Below are 23063 nucleotides of genomic sequence, written 5' to 3' on the forward strand. Positions count from 1 at the left end.
TCCCAGGTTTGGTCCGACGTGAGGGCTTGGTGGGCCTCAAACCCGGCCCCTCCCTCTTTTTGGCTTCTATTCCTATCCCTGCCCACCCCTGGGTCCCTGATTCCTTGTCTCATTCTGCTGTCATGGGGAGACTTAGATTGCTATTCTGGATGCCAGTGTTATTTCAAAGGAAAGAACCTCTGGTTTACTTTGGACCTTACTTACAAGTGGCAAAAACTTGGCTCAAACTCTCTGCCAGAAAGGGCTTATGTCCCTGGAGAAACAATCCATAGAGTAGCCACAAGCCATGTGTGGCTCTCTAAATTCCTCAGCACTACCGTGTTTCCCCGAAAATAAGACCTAACCGGAAAGTAAACCGTAGCATGATTTTTCAGGATGCTCGTAATATAAAATAAGCCCTAATATGTCTTTTGGAGCAAAAATTAATATAAGACCCAGTCTCATTTTTGGGGAAACACAGTAGGGCTTATTTTAGATTACCAGCATCGTGCAAGATCATACTAGGGCTTATTTTCAAGTTAGGTTTAATTTTCGGGGAAACACGGTAGCCATAAACAAATGTTCAGTAGCCACACATGGCTCATGGCTACCCTATGGCATGACACATGCGTTTCCATTACTGCAAAAAGCTCTGCTGGACAGCAGTATTTCAGAGCATGTTTCCAGGGCTCTGTGGCCTCTGGACTTGGACCCTGCTGTTCTCTGGATAACTCAATTTGGGGGACGGGGGAATCTTTTTCCTTTCAGTTCTAGTCACTAGGCCATAGATGCATTTCGACCAATTGCTTTTCAGGGGAGTATAAAGCTCCGATTGTTTGGATTTGGATGTGATTATCCCTCCTGTTAGCCACTGTGAGACATACAAGCCCACTCCCCTGCGAGAATCACGAGTGGCCACCAAAGTGTGGTGACAGCAGGAGTATGGTGCTGAGTGGACAAAAGAACAGGTGTCCAAGCAGCCACTTCCTCTTAGATTCTTCTACCAAAAACAAGGGTAGGTCAGAGTTGACTCCGTTTTGTAGCTGGGACCCAGCAGCTGCCTGCTAAGTCATCCTCAAGCTTCTTCAGTTCACATTTGGATGATCTGGCCCCAAGTTTCACATCCCATTTCTGTGCTGAACCCCAAACCCCTAACTCAGCACCTCTTACACATTACATGCTTCTAAGCCCCTCATGATCCACTGATTTTATTCCTATTGTGTGTCTTGAATTGGAGAGGGTAGCAAGCAGCCTTCAAAGCAGGTCAGATCTGGGTAGGCCTTCTGGTTGCCATGGGCAACTTACATAGTAATAGCCTTAGCTCACCCATATAAAGAGGCTGATAATTCTAGTTAACCTCCCTGGATTGAGCCAGACTACTTTCAGGTTTGCGTAGTTCCTGGCCACATACTAGTATCTTAATGGTGGTCTGCTTCCAGCCACCAGCCCCAGGTCTTACTGTATTAGACCCTCCAGGGAGTCTGGGCTCTACCATCTAGGTGAGACAGCTAGGCAAAGCACAGGACCCACTACTGTGGCACACACCCCTTAGACCAGGAAAGAGGGAGGTGGGCCAACAACTCGCCCTGCCCTCCCAGTCCAGCTAGCCTTGTGAAAAATAGATCCCATGTCACTTCCCACAGCACACACACAAAACCAGCTGCTGCAAAAAGCTTTATTGTTTCAATTTGGTCCACGGCAGGGGAGGGCTCTGGGGTGGTTAGAAGGCTGCCTACTGGTTTTAGGGAGAGGCTCAGGCAAAAGCCTCATGTCAGGGGGATGCAGAGGGGCCTCTCAAAGGCCTCTGGGCTCCAAATGCTCCTAGTCGTGCTTGAGGGTGAGCCTTTCGAAAAGATACTCGCCAAGCCCCGCCTGGGAGCTATTCAGCCTGCGCAGGTTAGTCAGGTGGTCGCCCATCTTCTTGATGAGTTTCACCTCCTCGTCTAGGAAGTGGGTCTCCAGGAAGTCACAGAGCTGAGTGATAGAAGAGGAGAAAATGCTGCCACATGTAACAGTGTGACACATGGGGGAACGAGATTCAGAAGAAAACTTGCCCAAATGAGGCCACAGCTTAGAATAAGCTTCATTCCAAGGAGGGTTTTAGGATGGGTAGACCTGCATGAAGGGGGTACTTACATGGGGGTCTGCTGTGCCGGCGGAACCCATGGCATGCAGATCCAAAAGGGCCTGGTTCAGGTTCTTCTCCATGACCATGGCAGCTTCCATGGCATCCTGAGTTTTACCCCACTCATCATGGGAAGGCTTCTACACAGAAGACAGAGACAACTGAGAACTGGCCATATAACCCACAAAGGACTAAAACTATCTTTCCCAGCAGCTGCACGGGTAAAGGTCCTAGCCTAACAAACATCACCCCCAGTCTCCTACAACTACATGCCCAAGACCACGCTCTGGTCTTGGAAATGGCTGCGCCTCCATTTCTAGCCACAGAGGACTGAAAACCTCCCAGAAGCCCACTCGGTGCCTAAACCACTAGGGTCAAGGCACTTCGTTCCAAGAGACTCTTGGGAGATGTAGTTCGCTGCCCACACACTATTTACCTGCAGGTCCTGGAAGAGGGCGCGACCACCACGCTGGTTTTGCATCTTCAAGAGACGTTCCGCGCCCTCACGCTTCTCCTCGGCCAACTCGCGGAAGAAGTGGCTCACGCCCTCTAGAGCCACATCGTCACGGTCGAAATAGAAGCCCTGCGAGAAGAGATGGTTCCAATAGTTAGCGGGAGACGAGGCCAGAGGCGATATTCTGCCCTCTGACTACCCAACAGGACAAAGACGGCCAGCGCGTGCGCAGAGGGCCGGAGGTGCGCATTTGGGGGAAACTTAGGCCCAGGGCGTCCTGGGGACCCTCACCAGAGAGAGGTAGGTGTAGGAGGCCCGCAGATGCAAGTTGACCAGGCGGTTGACGGCGGCCTCCACCTCGGTGGAATAATTCTGACGAACTTGGGATTGGGAGCTCATGGTTGTTCCGCAATAGGAGTTAAGCTAAAAAAAAAAAAAGGTGTTAGCTGGTCTCGGAGGCCGAGGATGGCTGAGTTGGTTCCGAAGGATGAGACTGGAAAAGAGGTTGGAGGGTGGTCGGAGGCTGGAAGAAGGGGCGTCCCAGGGTCTGTTCCGTCCAAACACTGTTGAAGCAAGAGACAGATCTGGGGAACGCCGAGGGCACTGAGAGGCGGTGGCTAAGGCGCTGCTTTTATGGCAAGCGGGGCCCTGGAGGTGGGATGTTTAGAGAGAGCAATGGGCCAATCCACGGTGGTGAGAGGCGGGGCCTGGAGTCCATGGGTGACCAATCCAGACCGGATAGGAGTCCCAGACTCCCGCCCCCCGGTGGTGGGGGAAGTCACGCGCCTGTTGCTGAGGCTGTTGTGAAATAGGGAATTGGGGAATGGGGGATGGAAGGGTCTGGGGCTGATTCTGAGTAGTCAAGGGATTCTCAGGCGGGAGGGGGGGTTGTCTCTCTGGTAGGTGGAAGATTAATGGGGACGCTGGGCCTGCTTTGCAGTGGAGCCACAACAAGCAGTCCTGGAAAATGGTGATCCTGGGGTGTCTCAGGAAAGTAGGTTGGATTCTGGGGTTGTCTCTGAGAGCATGAACTTTTCTGGAGCCTTAGGGGTTCCTGGGAGGTGCAGAGGCCTCCAGATTACTGGGGTTTTCTCTGGGAGATGAGGGGGCCCCAGATCATTGGGAAGTTGGGAAGACGGTGAGATCATATTTCTGGGAACCTTGGGGACCTCTCTGGGAAATGGGTTGGAGGGGAGCCCTCGGGTTTGCTCAAAAGTGGGGGCGTTTCTGTAGCCTTAACGTTCACAATGGAGGTCCGTATTTTTCTGAAAACTTCCTGGGGGAGGTCTTTAGGCCCTTCAGATGATCTGCAAGATTAAAAGGGCAGTTGTTCCAGAGCCTTGGGGTTCACCCCCCAAGAGTGGGGGAGAGGAATGTTTTCTGGAAGTCTACTAGGGGCTTTTTTTTTTTTTTTTAAAGGTATGGAATCTACAAGAGCCCTTGAGTGTCTGGGACCTTTGGAATACCCTTGGGCCTATTTCAGGGGCTCAGTTTTTCTGGGAGCTGAGATGGGGAGGGGTGAAATGACACTCAAGCTTTGGGGTTTCTCTGAGGCTGCGTTTCCTGGGGACTGTTTTGAAGGCCTCCAGATACTTTGGGAATTCTCTTTGGCTGTGAACCAGTCTCTCCGGAGTTGTCCCTGTCTTGCCTGACATGTGCTCCTTCTGGGTCACAAAGAGAAGCCCTTGGATCCTGGGGAAATGAAGATATGGGGACCCGTGGACAGGGTGTCTGTCTCCAACCAAAGTACATTTTTACAGTGTGCCAGGTCCAGGCTGGGCTCTGGGAGGCAAAGCTGGCCCAAATGAGGACAGCCTTCAAAGCGTACCCTGTTGTGGGGGGAAAGGACAGGAACTTGACCCTATTCAAGTGCCCTAATGGAGGCAGCCAGTGAGTTGGGGTGTCGGGTTGGGGGGTAGAGGTCAGGGCCTGCTTTGCAGTGGAGCCACAACAAGCAGCCCACGCAGGGTGCGTCCTGACCAGGCAGATGTGGGGCCAGGCTGGTGTCTGGGGTCCTCAAGGGGTATCTGGGCCAGTTGCCAAGAGAGCTGCTGTGCTGAGTCATGCTGAACTCAGCACAGGAAGGGGCTCAGGCAGAAGGGTGGGGTGTGGCCACTCACTGACCTCATCTCCTCCAGTAGACTGCAGTCTGGCTGAGACCCTGGGAACTAGGCCTGGCTGGCTTAAACCCAACTCTGGCCCCCTCCCCCAAAGTGCCTCCTCGCTTGTGCTTTGTCTTTAAGTCTTACTGTCTTTTCAGTTCCCTTGATGTTTTCCCTGGGCTGCTGCCTGTGGATATACTTTCCCCTCTGGACAGTGACTCAGTCTCCCCTCTGCTTTCTTATCTGGCTGTCATCTCTCCCCAGACTTGTCTCTGGGGCAAATCCATGGGGGAGGAGCAGTTGCCCCAGGCAGTCACAATGGGACCTGAGTTACTCATTCACCAGATTTCAAACCTCAACCTAAAGACCTTTGGCCTTCTGCTGGCCCCGCCTGTGGAGAGGTGGACTGTGGAGAGGTGGCTTCGAAAGTGCTCACAGGTACAGGGAGAGGAAAGGGTGAGACAGACGATCTGAAGGACAGATAGAGATGGGGTTGGGAGATCCTGAGATAACGGGAAAAGAGAAAAGACCCGGATAGAGGACAGAGCTTCAGAGAGACTAGGATAGAGACAGAGACCCAGAGAGGGACAGAGAGAAAGGGGAAAGACCCAGAGGGGGCCAGGCACCTAGAAAGAGAGACAAGACCTAGAGAAAAGGGACAACAAACTCTGTGTGACTCTCCAAGATCTCATTCTAATCCCCTTCTCTGATTCCTCTTAAGTGTCTAAAGCTGCTAGGCCTTTCCAGAACTCAGCATCTTGGGAGGCAGGGGGGGCCTGCCCCTTAGAAGGCCCCACCCAGTTACTGGGCCAGACCCCAGAGCTCCTCCTCCAGCCCCTCCCCCACAGCATGTCAGTCTCCAGCCATGTCCCCCAGCACAGGTTCTGGCCTGGTCATCTCCCTTGGACCCTCTTGTCCCAGCCTCCTCACCACCAGTAGCTTCCCCCATAGGGCTCCAGAGCCCACCCCTGCTTTCCCATTCTTCACCTCAGTAAACTGCAATTTCCCATATGGTGGGAGCATGGTCTGCACCCTGGCCCTGTTCTCTGCCCCACCTCCCCTCCAGCCCCTGGCTCCAGTACAACACCCTAGGTTGTGACACGTGATCTCGTCACCTCCATTCCCCTCAGGGCTGCAAGATCCTGGAGGGCAGGAGTGGGACCTAACTCATCACTAACCCAGAGGGCACCAGGCATCCTCAGAAAAAAGGTGTCAGCACATGAAGCCTGGTCTCTTGTGACAGCCAGGGTGTGGGCCCAGTGACTCAGACTCTGAAGTGTGGCCCAAAAGGTTTATTGCACCCCCCTCCAGACCACTCCTCCCTATCCCACCCCCAATAATTACAAAAGTAAGAAAAATGCCCTTGGCCCCCCAATCCCCACCCCTCCCAGAAAAAAGCCATAATTTATGCAGAAAAGACATAGTCCAAGGCAGCTGGTGTCCTCAGCCCATCTTCTTCCAGATGGTGAGTGAGGCAGTGAGTACTCCAGCCACAAAGATGGTCACTGTCTGCCACGTGGGTGTCCCAAAGTAGGAAAGGAGGCCGTCCTGGGGACAGGGACATCAGTCACTTCAGCAATTCAGCCATGGACCAGTACATGAGGAATAGGGAGGGTCAGAGGGTATGAGTAGCAAGAGACTGAGACTAATGGGTACTAAAGAGTTGGAATCAAAGGGTTATCAAAAAACTCGACGGATTCCATAGGAAGTGGAGGCACCAGGGAAGGCAGAAGGTACTAGTCGGGTCAGGGTCATTGGGAGGTCAGAGGTCACAGAGAGGTCAGCAAGTACCAGATGAATCGGGTTGATCAGACATGTAAGGAAATGTATTACAGACCACATCTGATGATCCGAAAATGGGGAGGGGGCGCACCACTGGTGGGCTCAGGAAGGCCCAGGGGACCCAGAGGAGTACAGGAGGGAGTTAGGGGCCTCACCCAACCACCCTGGTCCTGGATCCAGCCCAGCAGCCGCTCTCGAAGGAAGTCCAGTGTCCAGCCCATGATGGTCTTTATCAGCTCGGGCACTTTGGTGCACAGGGCCTGTGGGGAGTGGGGTAGGCCTTAGGGACTAAGCCTTGTCCCCACTGCCTTTGGATAGTGGCCCCAAACCTCCTTTCTCAACTCTTTGCCTCCCCACCCGCCCACTCTGCATTCTCTTCCAGTCATAATGAGTTTCATACATTGTAAACTGGATCTTGTCATTGTCAACTGACAAACTTTCCATGGCTCCCCAGTACCCCTGGGATAAAGACCAAAAGGCATATAGCTTGGCCCACAGGCCTTGTGTGGAGGCTCTGACTTAATAGCAATCCAATTTATGGCTTTTTTTCTGTGCCTCATTGACCTTCCTTTATATCTTCATTCACACCAAACCTGTCTCTGCCCTTAGGACCTTTGCACATGCTGATTCTTCAGCCTAAACTGGCCTCAACCAAACGAATTTCTATTCATCCCTTAAAGTTCAGGTCTAATGTCACTTCCCCAGAGAGGGCTCTTCTGACCTTCAGACCTGGTGTGACCCGACATCCCCCAAAGCCATGACCTGCCCACCAACTCCATGAACTTCCCTTTCCCACCCTTTATTGGCTGCTTCTCCCTTCCTGCTGTCCCCATCTCCATGTGCAGCCCCACCATCACCCTGACTGCTGTTCCCCTCACCTGCAATATTCAACCCCCAACATTCAGCTCAATCTTGTAAACCCATCAAGAAATCTACTTCCCATCTCCACTGCTACCACCCGAGTCCAGGTTAGTCATCGTTTGCAGGGACTATTATAGGTGCCCCCTCACCAGCTTCTTAGCTTTTGCCCTTGTGCCCCATAATCCCTTTTTCTACTCACAATGGCCAGAACAATTTGTTGGGCTTCCCCACTGCCCATATTTTATCATAAGAATCTTCAGAGAGAAAAGTTAAAAGAATTTCAGTTAACAGCCATATACCTGCAACCTAGATTCTACAATTAACATTTTGCTAGACTTGCTAGAATAATCTTTCAAATTCATAAATCAGGTCACCTCAATTTCCTGTTTAAAACCAGCCAATCACTCCCATCTCACCCACAGTAAAGCTAAAGTCTTTACAGTAGCCCACAAGACCCCTCCAATCTTCCCTCATCTCCCACCCTTTCCCTCTCCTGTGGGGGAAATGAGGGCATCCTCATTGCCCTCGACACACCAGGCCTGGTCCTACCCCAGGGCCTTTGCACTTGCTGTGCCTGCTACCAGATGCCTTTCTCCCCAGTCCTCATATATCACTGCGTCTGTCTTTCCAGCTTTGGCTTTAATGTCTCCTCCTCTTAAAAGCCTTTCCTAATAACTTTACACAATCACATCACCTTAGCTTAGTTCTCAGCACTCGTCATTCGATGTGAGCTCCATGAGAGTGGGAACCTAGCCAGCTGTTTGGTGCTGCATCCTGGGTGCCAAGCATAGGCCAGGCACACAGTAGGCCCAATAAATGTATGTTGAATGAGTAAATGAATAAAGTAGCAGAAAAGTGGCCCATAGCTGTCTCTCTCCATTCCCTCTGTGCTGGCACAGGGGTTGATCTCACGACTCCCAAGTCCCAGTAGGTCTAAGGGGAGTCTCCCTGGGCTCACTGCCCTGCAGCTGCCCACCTTGAGCACCAGTTTGCAGGCAAAGTAGAAAAGGGCGACAACCCGGCCCCAATTGAAGTTGCCATCGGAAAACATTTCAGACGCCACTCGGAAAAAGACCTCGCGGGGGGAGTCTGTGTCCACAGCTGCAATCATCCTGCAGGAAAAGAGGAAAGCCAGTGCTGGGGAGGAAGGATCAGGTAGGGTGTGGAAACTCTGGTATCCACCCCATAGCAAAGATAAGGAAACTGAGGCCCAAGCCACACTGAAATGAAAGGCAAGAGGCCAATATGGGGGAAAGGGACAAGATGGACATTTAGGAAAGTGGAGAAAATGACTCCCTGAAGGAGAGTTTCAAGATCCTGGAGGAGGTGGAGGCTGGGAGTAGACAGTGCTGAGTTGAGTGGTGAGGCCATGGACCCCTGAAGGAAATGGGGGCTATAAGCCCCAACACCATACTTTAGGGGAAGATGAGGTTGGGAGCTGAGACTCCTGCGTGATGAGGAGTAAGGGGACCAATGGACCAGTGGCTGGACTCTTGGGTCCCAGGGGCCACACCTCTGCAGCTCGATGTTACTATCCAGTTCATCTCCAATGCGCTTGAGACAATCGCTCAGCTTCTTGGTGGATGCATCTTGGGGCAACCTGGGCTCCAAAGCCAGCTCGGGTGTCTCTCCCCCCATTCGCCCTGCTCGATCCTGGATGAAACTAGAGTGGGAATGGAGGGGTGGGGTGCAGAATCAGAATGAGGCATCACTCCTCAAATCTGCTCCACAATAATCAGACCTCAAACTCACCCCTGAAGTAAAAGGGCCCCTGTCTTCATGATCTGCTCAGAGCTGGTGGGCCCTAGAGGAGAAAGGAGGGAAGAGGTGCCTGGACTCTTGGGCCCTAGGACTCCCGGGAAACTGGGGTGGTTCATGATCCCTGAGGGACAATGCTAGGGGGCCCTGGATTTCTGAGTCCCTGTTAGATGAAGTGACTGGGGACCCGGACAACTGAGTCCCTAATGGAGAAAGAGGCGGGGAGCTTAGGCCTGTATCACATTCTTCCATAAAGGAGACTGAGGGAACACTTAAAGCATCCTGGCCTGAGGGGGCAGAGGGGAGACCCGCCCCTCCCACCAGGAAGTGGTGCCGGCGACAAGCCCGGGCTTGCCCGGGGGCTTGGATTCTGGGGTCTGCAGCTTCTCGGGGGTCCCAGAGCGCCAGGCAGGAAGGGATCGGGGGGCGAGGGCCAGAGAGCCGGGGAATCTCGGGGAAGGAGGACGCTGGAGGCTGGCAGCGCCCGATCAGGGACTTTCTGACCCGAAGTGCTTGGAGATCGCACGGCCCCAGACCGGCAGGCGAGATCGTGGGGCCAGCCGGCAAGGGACTCGCCCTCCTCCCGCCCGTCTGCCTCCCGCCTCACCCCCGTCTCTGGGTTGCTCCCCGGACCCGTCCATCACCGCCGCTCCCGCCGCCGCCTCTCGCCGGGTCTACCCCGGCGGCTGCAGCACGCCCCGGGTCACGTGAGCGTTCCGCGGAGGATGCGTCATCTCACGTGACCGCCCCGCAAAATGGCCGCCGCGTGCAGCTGCCCCGCAGGGCTATCCAGTCACACAACCATACCTGCCTCGCTTGCTTGGGAAGGCTCGGTCCCCATCACGTAAGTATCCAATCAGCACTTCCCTTTATGAACTGGTCGCGCCGCCATTCCACCAGCCACCCATTCAATCGCAGCTATAACTTTTTTTTCAATGTACGATTTATCATATATAAGAATGGTCTAGCTATAACTTTCATTCATTCATTCTTGCAATACTTTCAGAAGTTTCAGGTGGGCCTTGAGACCTCCCAGGGCAGAAGAAACCTCGAGTGCGCATCAGAGAGGAACAGCAGAAGTCAAAAATAGCATTCATTGAGGCAGGACGTTTCCAGTGACTACAGCCTGTAAGTGTGTATGCGTGTTTGTGTGAGAATAAAAGGAATCTGAAGTTCAAAAAAGTGGCAAAACTAATACGTGGTGATAGATTGGCAGGGTATGTTCAGGATGGAGACCCAAAAGAGGCTCCCACGGTGCCTGAAATGTGTTGATCTGGGTGGTGATTACTTGGGTATACACGTTTTAAGAATTCATTGAACTGTACACATAAGATGTGTACTTTATGAAAATTATTATATCTCCTTTTTAAAAAATAAGAAAAAAGAACTCAGATTAGAAAAATAGTCTGGGGTCAGGTAATCAAGAGAAGGGATCAATGTCCTAAAGGCAATTGAAGATTATAGGTGTCCCAGTCCATCAGCCTAACATCACCAGGAACTTACTTAGTCTGATAAAGTCAAGTTTATTGACTCACTGCAGTGATGGAGCCCACACAACAGAGAAAGCACAGAACATCTTGACAAACAAGGAAAGAGTTGTAGAATTTGGAGGAAGGGTGGAGTTTAGGTGACAACTAAACGATAGGTTTAAAGCAAAGTGGGGCAATATCAAATATGAACTGTGAATAAGAACCAGGGTCCTATATCCTTGGAAACTACAAGATGAATGTAGACGTGGAGTGTTGGGTCCAGAAACCCTTTGAATCTCTGTACTTGGGTTGGAAATCAAGGTTGCTACTCTGTATCAAATAATTAGATCCTATAGGCAAGAGTGGGATGTTTCATGTTTACCGATGGAATTTCCAACACTATGATTTTAGAAAACAAAGTTTCTCCTTAAGAAAGCATGTCCTTGGGAGAAATGGTGTTTCCTATGGACTCTGAAGCTGGCTTTATCTGTGGTTATTTGTAGCCCTCCCTCTACCTCTGTTACAGAGAAGGAAAGAAAGGGTTTTTAATGCAGCCACAGACCTCTAAACCGTACCGCTGTTGAGTAGAGGGGAGAAGACTTTTTAGATAATTCTGAAGTCAAAATTGTTTAAATAATGAAGATGCTATATTGGAACTGTGAAGCCCATCTCCAACATGGGCCCCAGTGATTCTCACTTCCAGGTATTCATACCTCTCCCATACTGAATAGGACTGACTAAGGTGACCAATTGTGGAAATGACAAAGTGTAACTTCCAAGGTTAGGTCATAAAAGTCAGTGCAGCTTCTGTCTTGCTCTCTCTGGAATCCCTTTAGAGGAAGCAGCCACCATGTTGTAAGGACACTCAAGTAGTCGTCCTCTGAAGAAACCCACATGTTGCAGAACCAAGCAAGTCCTTCAGCCTTATGAATGAGCCACGTTGGAAGCACATGCTCCAGCCCCAGTCAAGCCTTCAGGTGACAGATGTCCCCACCAACAATCTGATGGCACCCTCATGAGAGATCCTAAGCCAGAACCACCCAGCTAAGCCACTCATGGATTTCCAATCCTCGGAAATTGTGTGAGATAATAAATGTTTATTGTTGCTTTAAGCTGCTAAGTTTGGGGGCAATTTGTTACACAGCAATAGATAACTAATACACCTAGGATAATTATGGCATATGTACACATGAGGAAATCAGAGCCCAGAGAGGGAGATAGACTTGCCAAAGTTGTACACTTCTCTGGGTGCTCGAGGTCTCCAGCTTGACAGCTGTGGCATTTGAACATGGCTTTCTTACTCAGCCCCATTCACAGGCCTCAGCCTCCTGTCCCTCCCCTGCAGCCCATCCTCTACATGGACTTAGAAAGATCTTGCTAGACTCAGAGCTGACCCTAGCCCTGCCTTGCTCAGTGCCCTCCTATGGCTCACTGGTAATAATAAATCTCTCTTACCCATTATCATAAGTAGAGTGTGCTCTTTATTGTATATTCAAAGAGAAAAGAGATAAAATGGTATTTTGACTTTTCTAACAAAGAAAAATACAGTGTACAGATATTTTAAAGTTATAGGTGTCCCTTGCAAGATGTAAGTTATAGGTGGTGGAATCTGGATTTGGTTTAGCTGGGTCCTCTGCTCCACATGCTCTAACAAGGCTATAAAAACAGTGTGTGGCCTGGGTTCTGGTCTCATTTGAAGGTTCAACTGGGGAAGGATGCATTTCTAAGCACACTTATGTAGTTGTTGGGAAGATTCAGTTCCTTGAGAGATGTTGGAATGATGGCCTCAGCTCCTTGCTGGCTGTTGGCCACAGACTATCCTTAGTTCTTTGCTATGGGACCTCTTCACAGGGCAGCTCACAACCTGGCAGCTGGCTTCATCAAAGTGAGCAAGCAGGACTGAAGTCACAGTCTGTTATAACGTAGTCTTGGAAGGGACATACCATCACTTTTGCCATTAGCAGCAGGTCACTAGATCCAGCACACTCAACAGGAGAGTACAAAAGGATGTGAATACCAGGAGACGAAAGTCACTGAGAGCCATTTTAGAAACTGATTACCACGCCAGGTAAGGAAGCACCCTTTGCACACTGAGGAAGGGCAACAAAAGAGATCAATAACTGATGTTGTGGACACTAAGTTATTCAGGGGCAGAGGGCCCTGGTGGCTGACCTAGGAAAGTTTCTGGGGTAGAGGACAATGGGTAGGATTTAGGGGTTCCAGTTCTGCTTAGACTTCTTAAAAATGAATCCATCTTTCACATTGTAAAACTTCTGATACCTGTTTATCTGGTTAGGTATTGCCGTGTAGGAAATCAGCCTACAACTGAAACAACAATCGTTTTATTGGCTTAAAACAACAATCATTTTATTATATTCCATAGGCCTGTGGGTAATGACATTGGGAAAAATTTAGTTGGGGTCCAATTGGGACCTGATCGAACATCTATTTTCTTGGAGCCTCATGACTTTCCATATGGTTTCTTTGTGTGGGCTAGTTTGGGCTTCCTCACAGCTTGGTGGCTTCAGGGCAGCTGAACTCCTTGCATGATGGCTGAAGATTTCAGGAGTATTTTAGCTAACAAGGAATTGCACTGCCTTTCCTGACCTAACCTCAGAAGTTATGCAGCATCACTTCTAGTGTGTTACAAGGGCTACAAGTGAGTCACGAGCCCACTCAGTTTCAAAGAAAGGGGAACTAGACCCTACATCTTAATGGGGGAAATGAGAGGAGACAGGAGATCTCTTTGGAAAATATAAGGTGGCACACCAATTCAGCTGCTTTAGCAAAGGCTAATATAACAGTGGCTTGCTTAAGCAACAAAGAAGTTTATTTCCCTTTCATGTAGCAGTCCAAGAATATGCAATCCCAAGATATATTAACAGTGAGTAAAGTTCCACAGTGTTCGTTAATTTTATGTGTCCAGATATTTGGCCTAACATTATTCTGGGTATTTCTGGGAGGGTGTTTTCCGTCCAGATTAACGTTTTTGTTTTATTTTTTGCCCCACCCCCACCCCCTCGACTTTTTTTTTTTTTTTTTTTTTTTTTTTAAAGCCATTGTTTCTCAGTCTAGTTGTAGGACACAGCTCCCTGGCCAATGGTGGTATTATGAGCCTTGCGCTCCACCCGGCTGAGGCAGTCGGTCGCCAGTCGTTGGTCGGCCGCTCACGATGGCTGCCGGCTACTCACGCCAAATGCCGGCCACATGCTGGCTGCCAGCCGCTCACGGTAGCACACACATCAGCACACAGCAGCCTATGGCAGCTCACAGCAGCCTGTGGCAGCTCACAGCAGCCTGTGGCACACACGCAGCTCACGGCAGCTCATGCCGACCTCCGACTGCTCACCGCAGCCCAGGTCCAGGGAGAGCTGTTGTTCACAATCTTAGCTGTAGAGGGTGCAGTTCACTGGCCCATGTGGGAATCGAACCGGTGGCCTTTGGTGTTAGGAGCATGGTGCTCCAACTGCCTGAGCCACCAGACTGGCCCCAGATTAACATTTAAATCAACAGACAGTAAAGCAGATTGCTTTCCCAAATGTGGGTGGGCCTCATCCAATCAGTTGAAGGCCTAAATAGAACAAAAATGCTGACTCTCCTCCAAGAAAGAAAGAATTCTTCATGCCTGACTGCCTGAGAACTAGGATGTAGTTCTCTCTAGGATGTAGTTCTTGAAGAACTAGCTTTCTTCCTGCCCTAGACTCCACTGAAACATAGGTTGTTCCGAAGCTGTTGGCCTTCAGACAAGAACGACACCATCAGCTTTCCTGATACTCAGGCTTTTGGACTTGAACTGGAACTAAACATCAGCTCTCGAATCTCCAGTTTGCCAACCTACCCTGCAGATCTTGGGGCATGTCTACCTCCATAATCACATCTTTCTTCTCTCATAGCTGTGGCTCCACCATCCACAACACATGGCTTCTATCTCATAGTATAGGATAGTCCCACCACTGCCCAACACATCTTCACTCTAGTAGCAGGGAGAGGTTGAAAGGGAGGCCATGCTCTTTGCCTTTGAAGGCCATAACTCAGAAAATACACACCCCATTGGCCAGAAGCTATTTTCATGGCAAGAAACTAGTTGCAAGGGAGCCTGAGAGATGTAGTCTTTAGCTGTGCAGCAATATGTCCAGTGAAACTCCCCTATCGTAAGTTATTAATGATCATTAAGGGGACATCTAGCCATTTCTGCCACACAATGAAAAGATTGAAACCCAGCAAACAAAGGGCTGAAACCAATGTGGTGATAGCTGAATGATGTGCAATGAAACTTAGAATACCAAACAACAGAAACTCATTTGATTGATGTCCACTCTTTGTATTCTGAAATTTCTACCAAACTGCTTACGTGCTCAAAGAGAGAGTAGTGTCGTAAACCCACTGTACCCATTTTTATCTTCTGGACCTGGTGGAATTGAACTTCTTGGAGTGGATTGTTGAGGTCATGTGACTAGTTTTGCCCAAGAAATTATAAGAGGTTATGTATGTCATTTCTGTGTCAGATCACTCACATATTGGTATAAGAGCTGCCAGGGTATTCTTTCCTTGGCCACAGTTGACTGGCAGGACTTCAGACTGTAGTAACTGTGTTAGCCTGGGTCCCAGACATATACAGACCAGAACCCTCAGCCAATATATAACATGAGTGAGAAAAAGACCTTGTTATGCTGAGATTTGGGGTTGTTTCTTACTGCAGCATAACCTAACTATATTCACTATAGAAAATATGAAAGTTAGATCTTGCCTAGAGCACAAAGTTCACCCTAATTGGCTGACGAAGCACTTACATATAGCCCTCCTCCAAATGCTTGTGATTTGGATGGAAAGAACCTTAGCCCTGCTACACAGAGGCTAAGGCTTAGCCATGACCCAGGCTTAGCCAATAAGGCCACTGACACACTTATGAAAGCAAATACCTCCTTTCCTGTTGAAATGACTCTCTACACCTTAATGGAGGCCTGGAGCTTCTGGAGGTCAATATGGAAAAGGCCCGATCTCACACTGAAAGGCCATCAGCTAACATTTACTGAGAACCTACTGTGTGCTAGGGGCTCTTCACATAACATCCCATTTAATCCTCACCAGAAGGTGGTTAGTACTATATCTCTCCTTTACTGATGAGGAGACAAAGTTAGGGACACCTCCTACCCACACACTATTCCCTGCCCAAGGTCACACAGGCAAATTGTGCATCTGCCTGTAGGTGCAGGAGCTTATGGGAAATGTGGTCCTGACCCCGCCTTCCTCCCCACCTCCTTCCACCAGATTTATTCTCTAGTGATACCTTTGATGGTGGGCTCTCACTAGCTCCCACCAAACCTCCACGGACAAGGTCTCTGTGGAAACCATGTCTTTATTTATTCAAAGCATACATCAGCATTTGTCTTGGGGAAAGGTGACGCCAATGGCCTTCCTCACCTCCTCAAGGATGTCAGCCAGGAGCTCACTTTCTGCCAGGGGAATCACAGGACTTTCCTTCAGACCTGGGGGAAAGTGCAGTTAGGGAACCCTCGTACTCACACCCAAGACACCAAAAGAACTATAATTCCCAGAATCCCATGAGGCACAGTAATACATTCAGGCAAATTGTGCCCCAGGGTATCTTGGGAGATGTAGTTCTACACAGCTGCTTAAGTGGCTGATGGGTGGGAAGGAGTCCATCCACCTCCCTTACCAGGCTTGCGCTGCCACCCCCCACCCCACTATTCTCCACATCCTTACCCTTTCTCAGGCACTCTCGGACATGCCTGGCCTCATAACTCATGCCTGCTCCATTTGTAAAATTGAACTCCTTGCTTGGGGCTGGGGGCAGCGGGAACTCCTTATGCTCCCCCTTCACCACCAACTCTGTTGGGCACCAGCAGGGGTCGAGGATCTGGGGGAGGATAAAAGGTGGCACTATTACCTTCACCAACAGGGTTGCTGGGGGCTCCTGCCCGTTGATGCTCAGGGGGCTCCCACTCTCACCTGGTGACTAAGAGTTGGCTGCCCTCCATCCTCAGGGAGGCTTTGGCCCCCACCCCCATCCCTGGTTGCTGGCGATTTGTTCCTTACCAATACAGTTGTCACACAAGAAGTCTGTTTATTCTACTCCTTGGGGGCAAATCCCTCTCTAAACTGATGCTTGGGGCTTATCTTCCCATCTGTATGAATCCCCTTTTTGAGGAGACTTAAGACAATCCACCAGCAGCTTCTTCCAGTAGGAGACTTTTTTTTTTTTTTTTTAGCCCCAGTACCCTGGGAAGCCTAAATTATTCCCATACTCTGGTCTAGGCCAAAATGGAAATATAGAGATGCAGCCAGGGTAAGGTCCACATTCTTCTGCTAAGAGTAGGATTTCTTTCTAGCAGTGGCCCCTGGAAGCCCACTGAAGCTATTCTTATGTGATTCCCATATCCTATCTTGGAAGCAATTCCAAAGGTCACCACTGCCCTCTAAGCATAGTTGATAAGAACTGGTTTCTCCTTAGACCTAAGGATTTTTGACAGACCAATAGGCTCACCCTCAGGAAGGAGCCCAGAGGTCCAAACCTCATTCCATGGCCTGGTGGTTGAGGATGGATTCCTTAACAACAGTGTGGAAAAAGGCTGGTTCAGCCCATATCCAGCTACAACAGCCATAGCTGACACTCTCCTGTTACTAAGGGCCACAGTTCCCAGTCCTTGGGCCCGTCCCAGCGTGGCCAGTGGTACCGCACCTGTGCCATGCCCTTGGTACCGCTCACAAAGGCCGTGTTGGAGAGCTGGGCAGTGATGCTGCAGGTGAAGCTGCCATGGACCCCTCCTGGGTACTGGAGTAGCACGGTGACTGTGTCATCCACACCTGGGAGGGAACACAGGACGGGCAAGCCTAGCCACAAATCCGGCCTGTGGAACCTCAGAAAGAGACCTTGTCTCTAATACCACAATGAAAAAGAATGAAGCACTGAGCCATGCTATGACATGGATAAACCCTGAAAACACTTATGCTAAGCGAAAGAAGCTAGACACAAAAGATCACATATTGCAGGATTCCATTTGTGTGAAATGTCTAATATTTGGCAAATCCATAGAGTCAGAAAGTAAATTAGTGGTTGCTTAGGGCTTGGGGCTTTGGGAGAATTGGGTGCGATTTTTTGTTTGTGTTGTTTTTTCAGTAATGAAAATATTCTAAAATTGACTATGGTGTTAAATGCACAACTGTGTGAATACACTAAAGCCATGGAATTACATACTTGGAAATGAATAAATTACATGGTGTGTGAATTGTAGTTCAGTAAATTGTTACTAATATAAATAAATAAATAAATGCTAAAACAAAATTAGAGATTTCTCTTTAAATTAAAAAATTAAAGAGACCTCTCTGACCTTTAGTTTCCTCCTCTGTAAATACCTGTTGTATAGGTAGGTGTATGAGAATCCATTTCCTCATCTCTAAAATGGGGATAATAATAGAACATGCCTTATAAGGGTGGTTATAAATATTACATTAAATGATGTAAAATGCACAAAGCACTCAGGGATCTGTTTAGATCACAATAAGTGATAGATGAGTGTTAATTAAAAATTAAATACAGCATGTAAAGTACTAGCCTGGTTCTGGGACACACCAGGCATGCAGTGGATGGAGGAACCTACTGACCGAGTTTCTCAGTTTCCTCATTTGTAAAATGGGACAATGGTAATATGTCTACCTCAGGGAGATACCTGTAATAACCCTAATGCACAGGAAGCATTTAATAAGTGGGATCTGTTGTTAGAGCTACTATTTAGCCTAGAAATCGGCCAGATATTAGACTGAGACAGTTTTTCTAAAGTGCGATCTTCACCCCAGCTATGTTTTTCCTGGCTATTTATTGCCTTCTGTGGTACTGTTTGCAAAGATGGCTGCAGGAAACCTCATTTATCAATGAGTATCCCTTTGCAATATGACTTTGTAGCTCCTTCCATCCAGAGGTATAGTCTATTTTGGCCATCTCTGAAATCTGAGCTGGCTTTGGGCCATGGAACAGTAGCAAATACATTGGGGCCTGCCTTGTTTTTGCTGCATCCAGAACTCTGAGACCATGATGTGAATGAGCCCGAGCTAGCCAGCTGGAGAGGTGACGTGCAGGAGAATCAAGTCTCTCCAGACAATAGCCAACACCCATAAGACATAAGTGAGGCCATCCTAGACCATCCAGCTGCAGTGGCATAGCCAGCTGATGGCTGCTGCGTGGGTAAGACCAGCAGAAGAACCACCCAAGCTGAGCCCCACCCAAATTGCCAATCCACAAAATCACAAGTGAATGCGCAATCATTATCTGAGGTTGATAAATTCTGAGTTAGTTTGTTATGCAGCAAAGGCTAACTGAGACAACTTCAAAGAATAATAATTGTTTATATTTATTAACTACTTAATTTGCCTCAACAGTTACTTCGTTAAGTCCTTATAACAACCCTATTATTAACATTTTACCAGTAACTAAGACTCAGAAAGGTTGAGTCTCTTGGCTAAGATTGCACAGCAAAGTCCCAGGACAAAGCCCCACACTCTCAACTTGGAACCTCTTTGATTTCCTGCAGGAAGTTCCTCCAGCTGTCTAACCTGATTCCTATAGGCAAGGAGACTTATTCCCAGCTCAGTGTATCCAGTTAGAGAAGATCACTCTTATCACCATCATACAGTCCATAATAGACTGTACCTGTTTCATGGTGCCTTCCCACGGCTAAAATCTTCTCTGGCTTCTGCCCACCAAAGACCATGGAGATGAACTGGATGCAGTAGATGCCAATATCCAGCAGGCCACCGCCAGCCTGGGCCCAGTCCACAGCCCGTGGTACGTGGGTGAGGTTCTTCCCAAATTCTGCCCGAGCCACCCGAAGGTTCCCCAGCGTTCCCTGGGCCAGAGCAGACCTCAGAGCCTCTACAGCAGGAAAGAATCGAGTCCAGATGGCCTGCAGACCACAGAGGGAAGAAAGCAGGTCAAAGAAAGGGAAGGAAAGTGTCAAGACTCAGGAGTTAACCACCCAGGTCTTCCCCCTTCTTGGGCCCATACTTGAGAGGGTACCTGCTGCTCCCCAGTCTAACAAAAACCCTCTCCCTTCTTTCCATAGCCCATCAGTCTCCAAGCTGTGTCCTGCCCCTGACTCTCTGCCCTCTCCTCTCCTTTCCACACCCACGTCCCTGACTCTGGCCTTGTCCTTTCTTATCTATACCATTACCCCAGCCTCCCAATTTTATGGGCTGAATTGTGTCCCCACCAAATTCATGCTGAGGTCCTAACCCTCCAGTACCTCCCGATACGAGTGTATTTGGAGATGGGGATTATAAAGAGGTAATAGTTAAAATGAGGTCATTAGGGTGGCCCTAACCCAATAGGATTAGTGTCCTTGTAAGAAGAGGAAATTAGGACACAAACCTGCACAGAGGGAAGACCATGTGAAGGCAAAGGGAGAAGATGGCCATCTACAAGCCAAGTGGAGAGGCCTCAGGAGAAACCAACCTTGCTGACGCCTTGATCTCAGACTTCTAGCCTCCAGAAGTGTAAGATGATAAATCTCCGTTGTCTAAGCCACCCATTCTGTGCTGGTGTTTGTTATGTCAGACCTAGCAAACTATTACATCCAGCCTCTCCCCTCTAGTCCACCTCCCGCATGGCCCCAGAGGGCTCTTTGCTTCTCCGAGAGCTCACCCAGTCACAGCCTGCCCAATCCCCTTGTATGGCTTCCCAATGCCTAATATCAGCTTCCATATTTTGAGCATGTGTTATGGACAAGACACTGTGTGCAAGCTCTGCATAATGAACCCTTCCCACATCCCTGCCAGGTAGCTATCATTATATCCATTTCATAGATGAGAAAACTGAGGCTCATTGGAGTCAAATTATTTGCCCAAGATCACAGAGCTAGGAACTGAAAAGTGGAGTCTAGAGTCCTCTAAAGCCAGAAGTCTTGACCTGTCCAAGATCAAGTTCATACTAAATACATGAAATCTGCCCGTTCTTGCTTTCTTTAAGTCTTAACCCTGCTTTCCCCTTCTGGCATATTTACCTGTGCAATTTACTTTTCCTTTAAGGCTTGGGTCAGTCCCTACCTGCAGAAAAACTTTGACTGTTCCCTAGACTGGGTGGGGCCTCTATGCTCTGTCAACTGTCCACAAAAGTCCATGCAACTGAGTATTGGGATCGCCCATTTCTGTGACTATAGCAGACCTTGAGCTCCTTGAAAACTGAGCCTGTCATACATTATGAGTCCCCAGTTCCTAGGGTTGGATCTGGTACAAGGTAGGTGGCAATAAAAAGGAAGAAGCAATAAACTCACAGAATGTTGGCATTAACAAGGTACAGGGAGAACCACAAGTCACTGAGTAACTGTATTAGAGCTTAACTATCTACTTCTTGGGCACGTGGACTTTGCGGACAGGGAAGCTCAGCAATATTGGGCATAGGAGAGCGAGATAGGACAGCGAGATAGGACAGCGAGATAGGACACGGTGAAGTGAAAGGCAGCTATTGCAACTCCTGGCAGAACCTACAGCAAGGTATTTAAGAATCATAATACTCCTTAACATGAAAATAGCTTCTAGGGGCCACTTGGTGCCACTATCTACTGCCCTTTGGCGACCATGTTAATTATTGGCAATCTGCAAGACGTCAAAGGCTCCTTTAGATAGCCAAGTTTGATAAGGGCCAAAATAAAGCCTGCTTGACATGGAGGGTTGGTAGGGGCTTCCTTGGTCCTCCCGACCTCTATCCCTGGAAATCCACCCAAACTAAGCCCACTGCCATTCTCTGCCACTTTCACTACTAGCATCTTTTTCTGGTGGCCACGTTTGCTGAGCCAAAAGCAGTGGCTCCCACCCATGAATGATGTTGCTAGTAGATTCCATGGCATAGCTCAACTCCATCCTGATAAACGCACCAACCTCAGTTCATTTTGTGGTCATCTTAACTGTTGGCAAATCCTTCCCTTGTGTTCCTCCGAAAAATGTCTACTGGCCACCGTTTTTTAGGAATGGCAACAAGCGCTACATTGGATATTGGAAGGAATACTCCAGCCTCACCTCCATAAGGAAGAGGTCTCGGGATCGGGCCTCGGCGACCATTTCGTGTACTTCCGCGGCGGTCACCCCCATGGGTTTCTCGCACAGGACAGCCTTGCCCGCTGCCAGGCATAGCAACACCGCGGCCTTGTGCTGGGGGTGCTGGGTACCAATGTAGGCCACCTCTAGTGTGGGAAGAAGGAGGTCAAGAGATCAGAAGCCGTGCCCATCCCAGACCTCTGGGCCTCGCCTCCAGCATCCCAGGAACCAGGCTCCCAGCAACCAGGGACCAAGTCCTACCACAGTGGTCAAACCTTAGTCTCCCATGAGGAAGGAGCTAATCATTCTCCATCATCACTCTTTTCTCAGGTCATTTTTAGCCCTCCGAAATTACATTAAATCGTTTAATCGCCACAACACTACCAAGAGGGAGATACTATTATTTTGCCCGTTTTACAAATAAGAAAATTGACAAGGGCAAGCAGAAGAGGAAAATGCCAATTCGGGCAGCCAGACTCCAGAGCCAGGCTTTTGTCCAAGTACATGGCCTGCCTCTCCATCCAGTCCACTCTGGAACACAGAAGCCCGGGCCACAGGACACATTTAAAGCCCCAACCGGCTCCCTGAGAAATTCAAGCCCGCTTTCACCGCGGAGGCCTGGCTCCTAAACGCAATTTCACACCAGATAGCTAATCACAGACCAAACCCGTTCCTACAGCTCCACCTCCCAGCCCGAGGTCATTCCAGAAGCCCAACCCCATGGAAATTGCACCTCCTAAGGAGCACCTGGAAGCAGCGCCCCGGTGGCCCCTGTGGCCCTCGTCACTCACCCACATTTGGGTCCTTGGCCAGCTCCTCATAGGACCCGTAGGCCTTGGGAATGTCGTGTTTCCGTGCAAACTCCTTCGCCCGGCTTAGGTCTCGGGCTGCTACTGCCACCACCTGGAGGGGCCCCGGGGTCAGACTTGAGGGGCTGAGGCAGGCACGGGAGACAGGTAGATAGGAGGAAGGTGACGGAGAAGGCGCCAGGATAAGCAGAAATTACATCCCCTAAGACAGGGGAGGGAAAAAGGTCCTAGGGGAGGAGGTGACCGGAGGCTGGACATTTGGGTCTTGGGAAAGAGATCTGGGGCAAGCAATTATTACATCCCTTACTATCTAAATTTCTTCTCTTCACAGAACAGTACCTTCCCAAACCTTAGGGAACTCGTGTTTATACGATGGAAGAGGAGAAAGGAGTGAGTAGGGAATTAGAGGTTGTTTCAATGCCTTGGGAACTCGGAAGTCTGGAACCCTAACTCCCTCGTCCCTCAGACCCAGGAGTCCCAGCCCCCCGCCTGCTCTTCCCCAGGATTCCGGAGGGAGGGCGGACCTGGTGCTCGGAGGGAGGCAGTGTTCGCAGCACCGTCGTGAAGTCGCTGGAGATAAGGCCGACTGACACGATGCCCCAGCGAAGCGCCATCCCCGAAACGCAGAGTTCCAAAGCCCGGCTACTTTCCCTTCGGTGAGGAATTAAAGCCGGGATGCTT

General features: G+C 49.5%; 3 protein-coding genes and 1 long non-coding RNA gene across 5 annotated transcripts; 1 reads left to right on the forward strand and 3 right to left on the reverse strand.

Moving 5' to 3' along the window:
• Positions 1 to 1640: 1640 nt before the first annotated feature.
• Positions 1641 to 3172, reverse strand: FTL (ferritin light chain). Its single transcript, XM_019741593.3, has 4 exons — positions 2850 to 3172; positions 2541 to 2687; positions 2116 to 2244; positions 1641 to 1953 (listed from the first exon to the last, which is right to left on the reverse strand). The coding sequence occupies exons 1-4, from the start codon at positions 2955 to 2957 to the stop codon at positions 1801 to 1803; spliced, it is 537 nt and encodes a 178-aa protein (XP_019597152.2). The 5' UTR covers positions 2958 to 3172; the 3' UTR covers positions 1641 to 1800.
• A 2765-nt stretch (positions 3173 to 5937) lies between these two features.
• BAX (BCL2 associated X, apoptosis regulator) lies at positions 5938 to 9768 on the reverse strand. 2 transcript variants are annotated; one of them, XM_019741591.3, is made up of 6 exons: positions 9669 to 9756; positions 9056 to 9107; positions 8817 to 8966; positions 8280 to 8415; positions 6598 to 6702; positions 5938 to 6208 (listed from the first exon to the last, which is right to left on the reverse strand). In XM_019741591.3, exons 1-6 carry the CDS (start codon positions 9700 to 9702, stop codon positions 6104 to 6106), a joined length of 582 nt encoding a protein of 193 aa, XP_019597150.1. In that variant the 5' UTR covers positions 9703 to 9756; the 3' UTR covers positions 5938 to 6103. The 2 variants fall into 2 exon arrangements, with proteins under 2 accessions (XP_019597150.1, XP_019597151.1); XM_019741592.3 differs by lacking the exon at positions 9056 to 9107 and having other exon boundaries at positions 6033 to 6208; positions 9669 to 9768.
• A 3-nt stretch (positions 9769 to 9771) lies between these two features.
• Positions 9772 to 11642, forward strand: LOC109452569 (uncharacterized). Its single transcript, XR_002138157.3, has 3 exons — positions 9772 to 9905; positions 10068 to 10189; positions 11367 to 11642. It is a non-coding gene; the product is annotated as an uncharacterized LOC109452569 (long non-coding RNA).
• Positions 11643 to 15868: 4226 nt separating this feature from the next.
• Positions 15869 to 23063, reverse strand: DHDH (dihydrodiol dehydrogenase). The gene is made up of 7 exons (XM_019741589.3): positions 22907 to 23063; positions 22365 to 22476; positions 21556 to 21719; positions 19196 to 19448; positions 17231 to 17355; positions 16255 to 16408; positions 15869 to 16016 (listed from the first exon to the last, which is right to left on the reverse strand). Exons 1-7 carry the CDS (start codon positions 22994 to 22996, stop codon positions 15907 to 15909), a joined length of 1008 nt encoding a protein of 335 aa, XP_019597148.3. The 5' UTR covers positions 22997 to 23063; the 3' UTR covers positions 15869 to 15906.

Source organism: Rhinolophus sinicus, chromosome 8 (assembly GCF_057876585.1).
Source record: "Rhinolophus sinicus isolate RSI-liver-muscle chromosome 8, RSI-T2T, whole genome shotgun sequence".
Taxonomy (NCBI): Eukaryota; Metazoa; Chordata; class Mammalia; order Chiroptera; family Rhinolophidae; genus Rhinolophus; species Rhinolophus sinicus.

What these genes read in the sequence shown, in the direction of transcription:
- FTL (XM_019741593.3), bottom strand. Translation starts at nt 2,957, where the DNA reads ATGAGCTCCCAATCCCAAGTTCGTCAGAATTATTCCACCGAGGTGGAG. An exon ending in CCCTCTTCCAGGACCTGCAG is followed by an intron (nt 2,245 to 2,540) that starts GTAAATAGTGTG and finishes TCTTCTGTGTAG; the next exon opens with AAGCCTTCCCATGATGAGTG. An exon ending in CCGGCACAGCAGACCCCCAT is followed by an intron (nt 1,954 to 2,115) that starts GTAAGTACCCCC and finishes TCTATCACTCAG; the next exon opens with CTCTGTGACTTCCTGGAGAC.
- BAX (XM_019741591.3), bottom strand. Translation starts at nt 9,702, where the DNA reads ATGGACGGGTCCGGGGAGCAACCCAGAGACGGGG. An exon ending in GGAGCAACCCAGAGACGGGG is followed by an intron (nt 9,108 to 9,668) that starts GTGAGGCGGGAG and finishes TTTCTCCTCTAG; the next exon opens with GGCCCACCAGCTCTGAGCAG. An exon ending in AGTAACATCGAGCTGCAGAG is followed by an intron (nt 8,416 to 8,816) that starts GTGTGGCCCCTG and finishes CTTTTCCTGCAG; the next exon opens with GATGATTGCAGCTGTGGACA.
- DHDH (XM_019741589.3), bottom strand. Translation starts at nt 22,996, where the DNA reads ATGGCGCTTCGCTGGGGCATCGTGTCAGTCGGCCTTATCTCCAGCGAC. An exon ending in GGCCAAGGACCCAAATGTGG is followed by an intron (nt 21,720 to 22,364) that starts GTGAGTGACGAG and finishes TTCCCACACTAG; the next exon opens with AGGTGGCCTACATTGGTACC. An exon ending in GAGACCTCTTCCTTATGGAG is followed by an intron (nt 19,449 to 21,555) that starts GTGAGGCTGGAG and finishes TGTGGTCTGCAG; the next exon opens with GCCATCTGGACTCGATTCTT.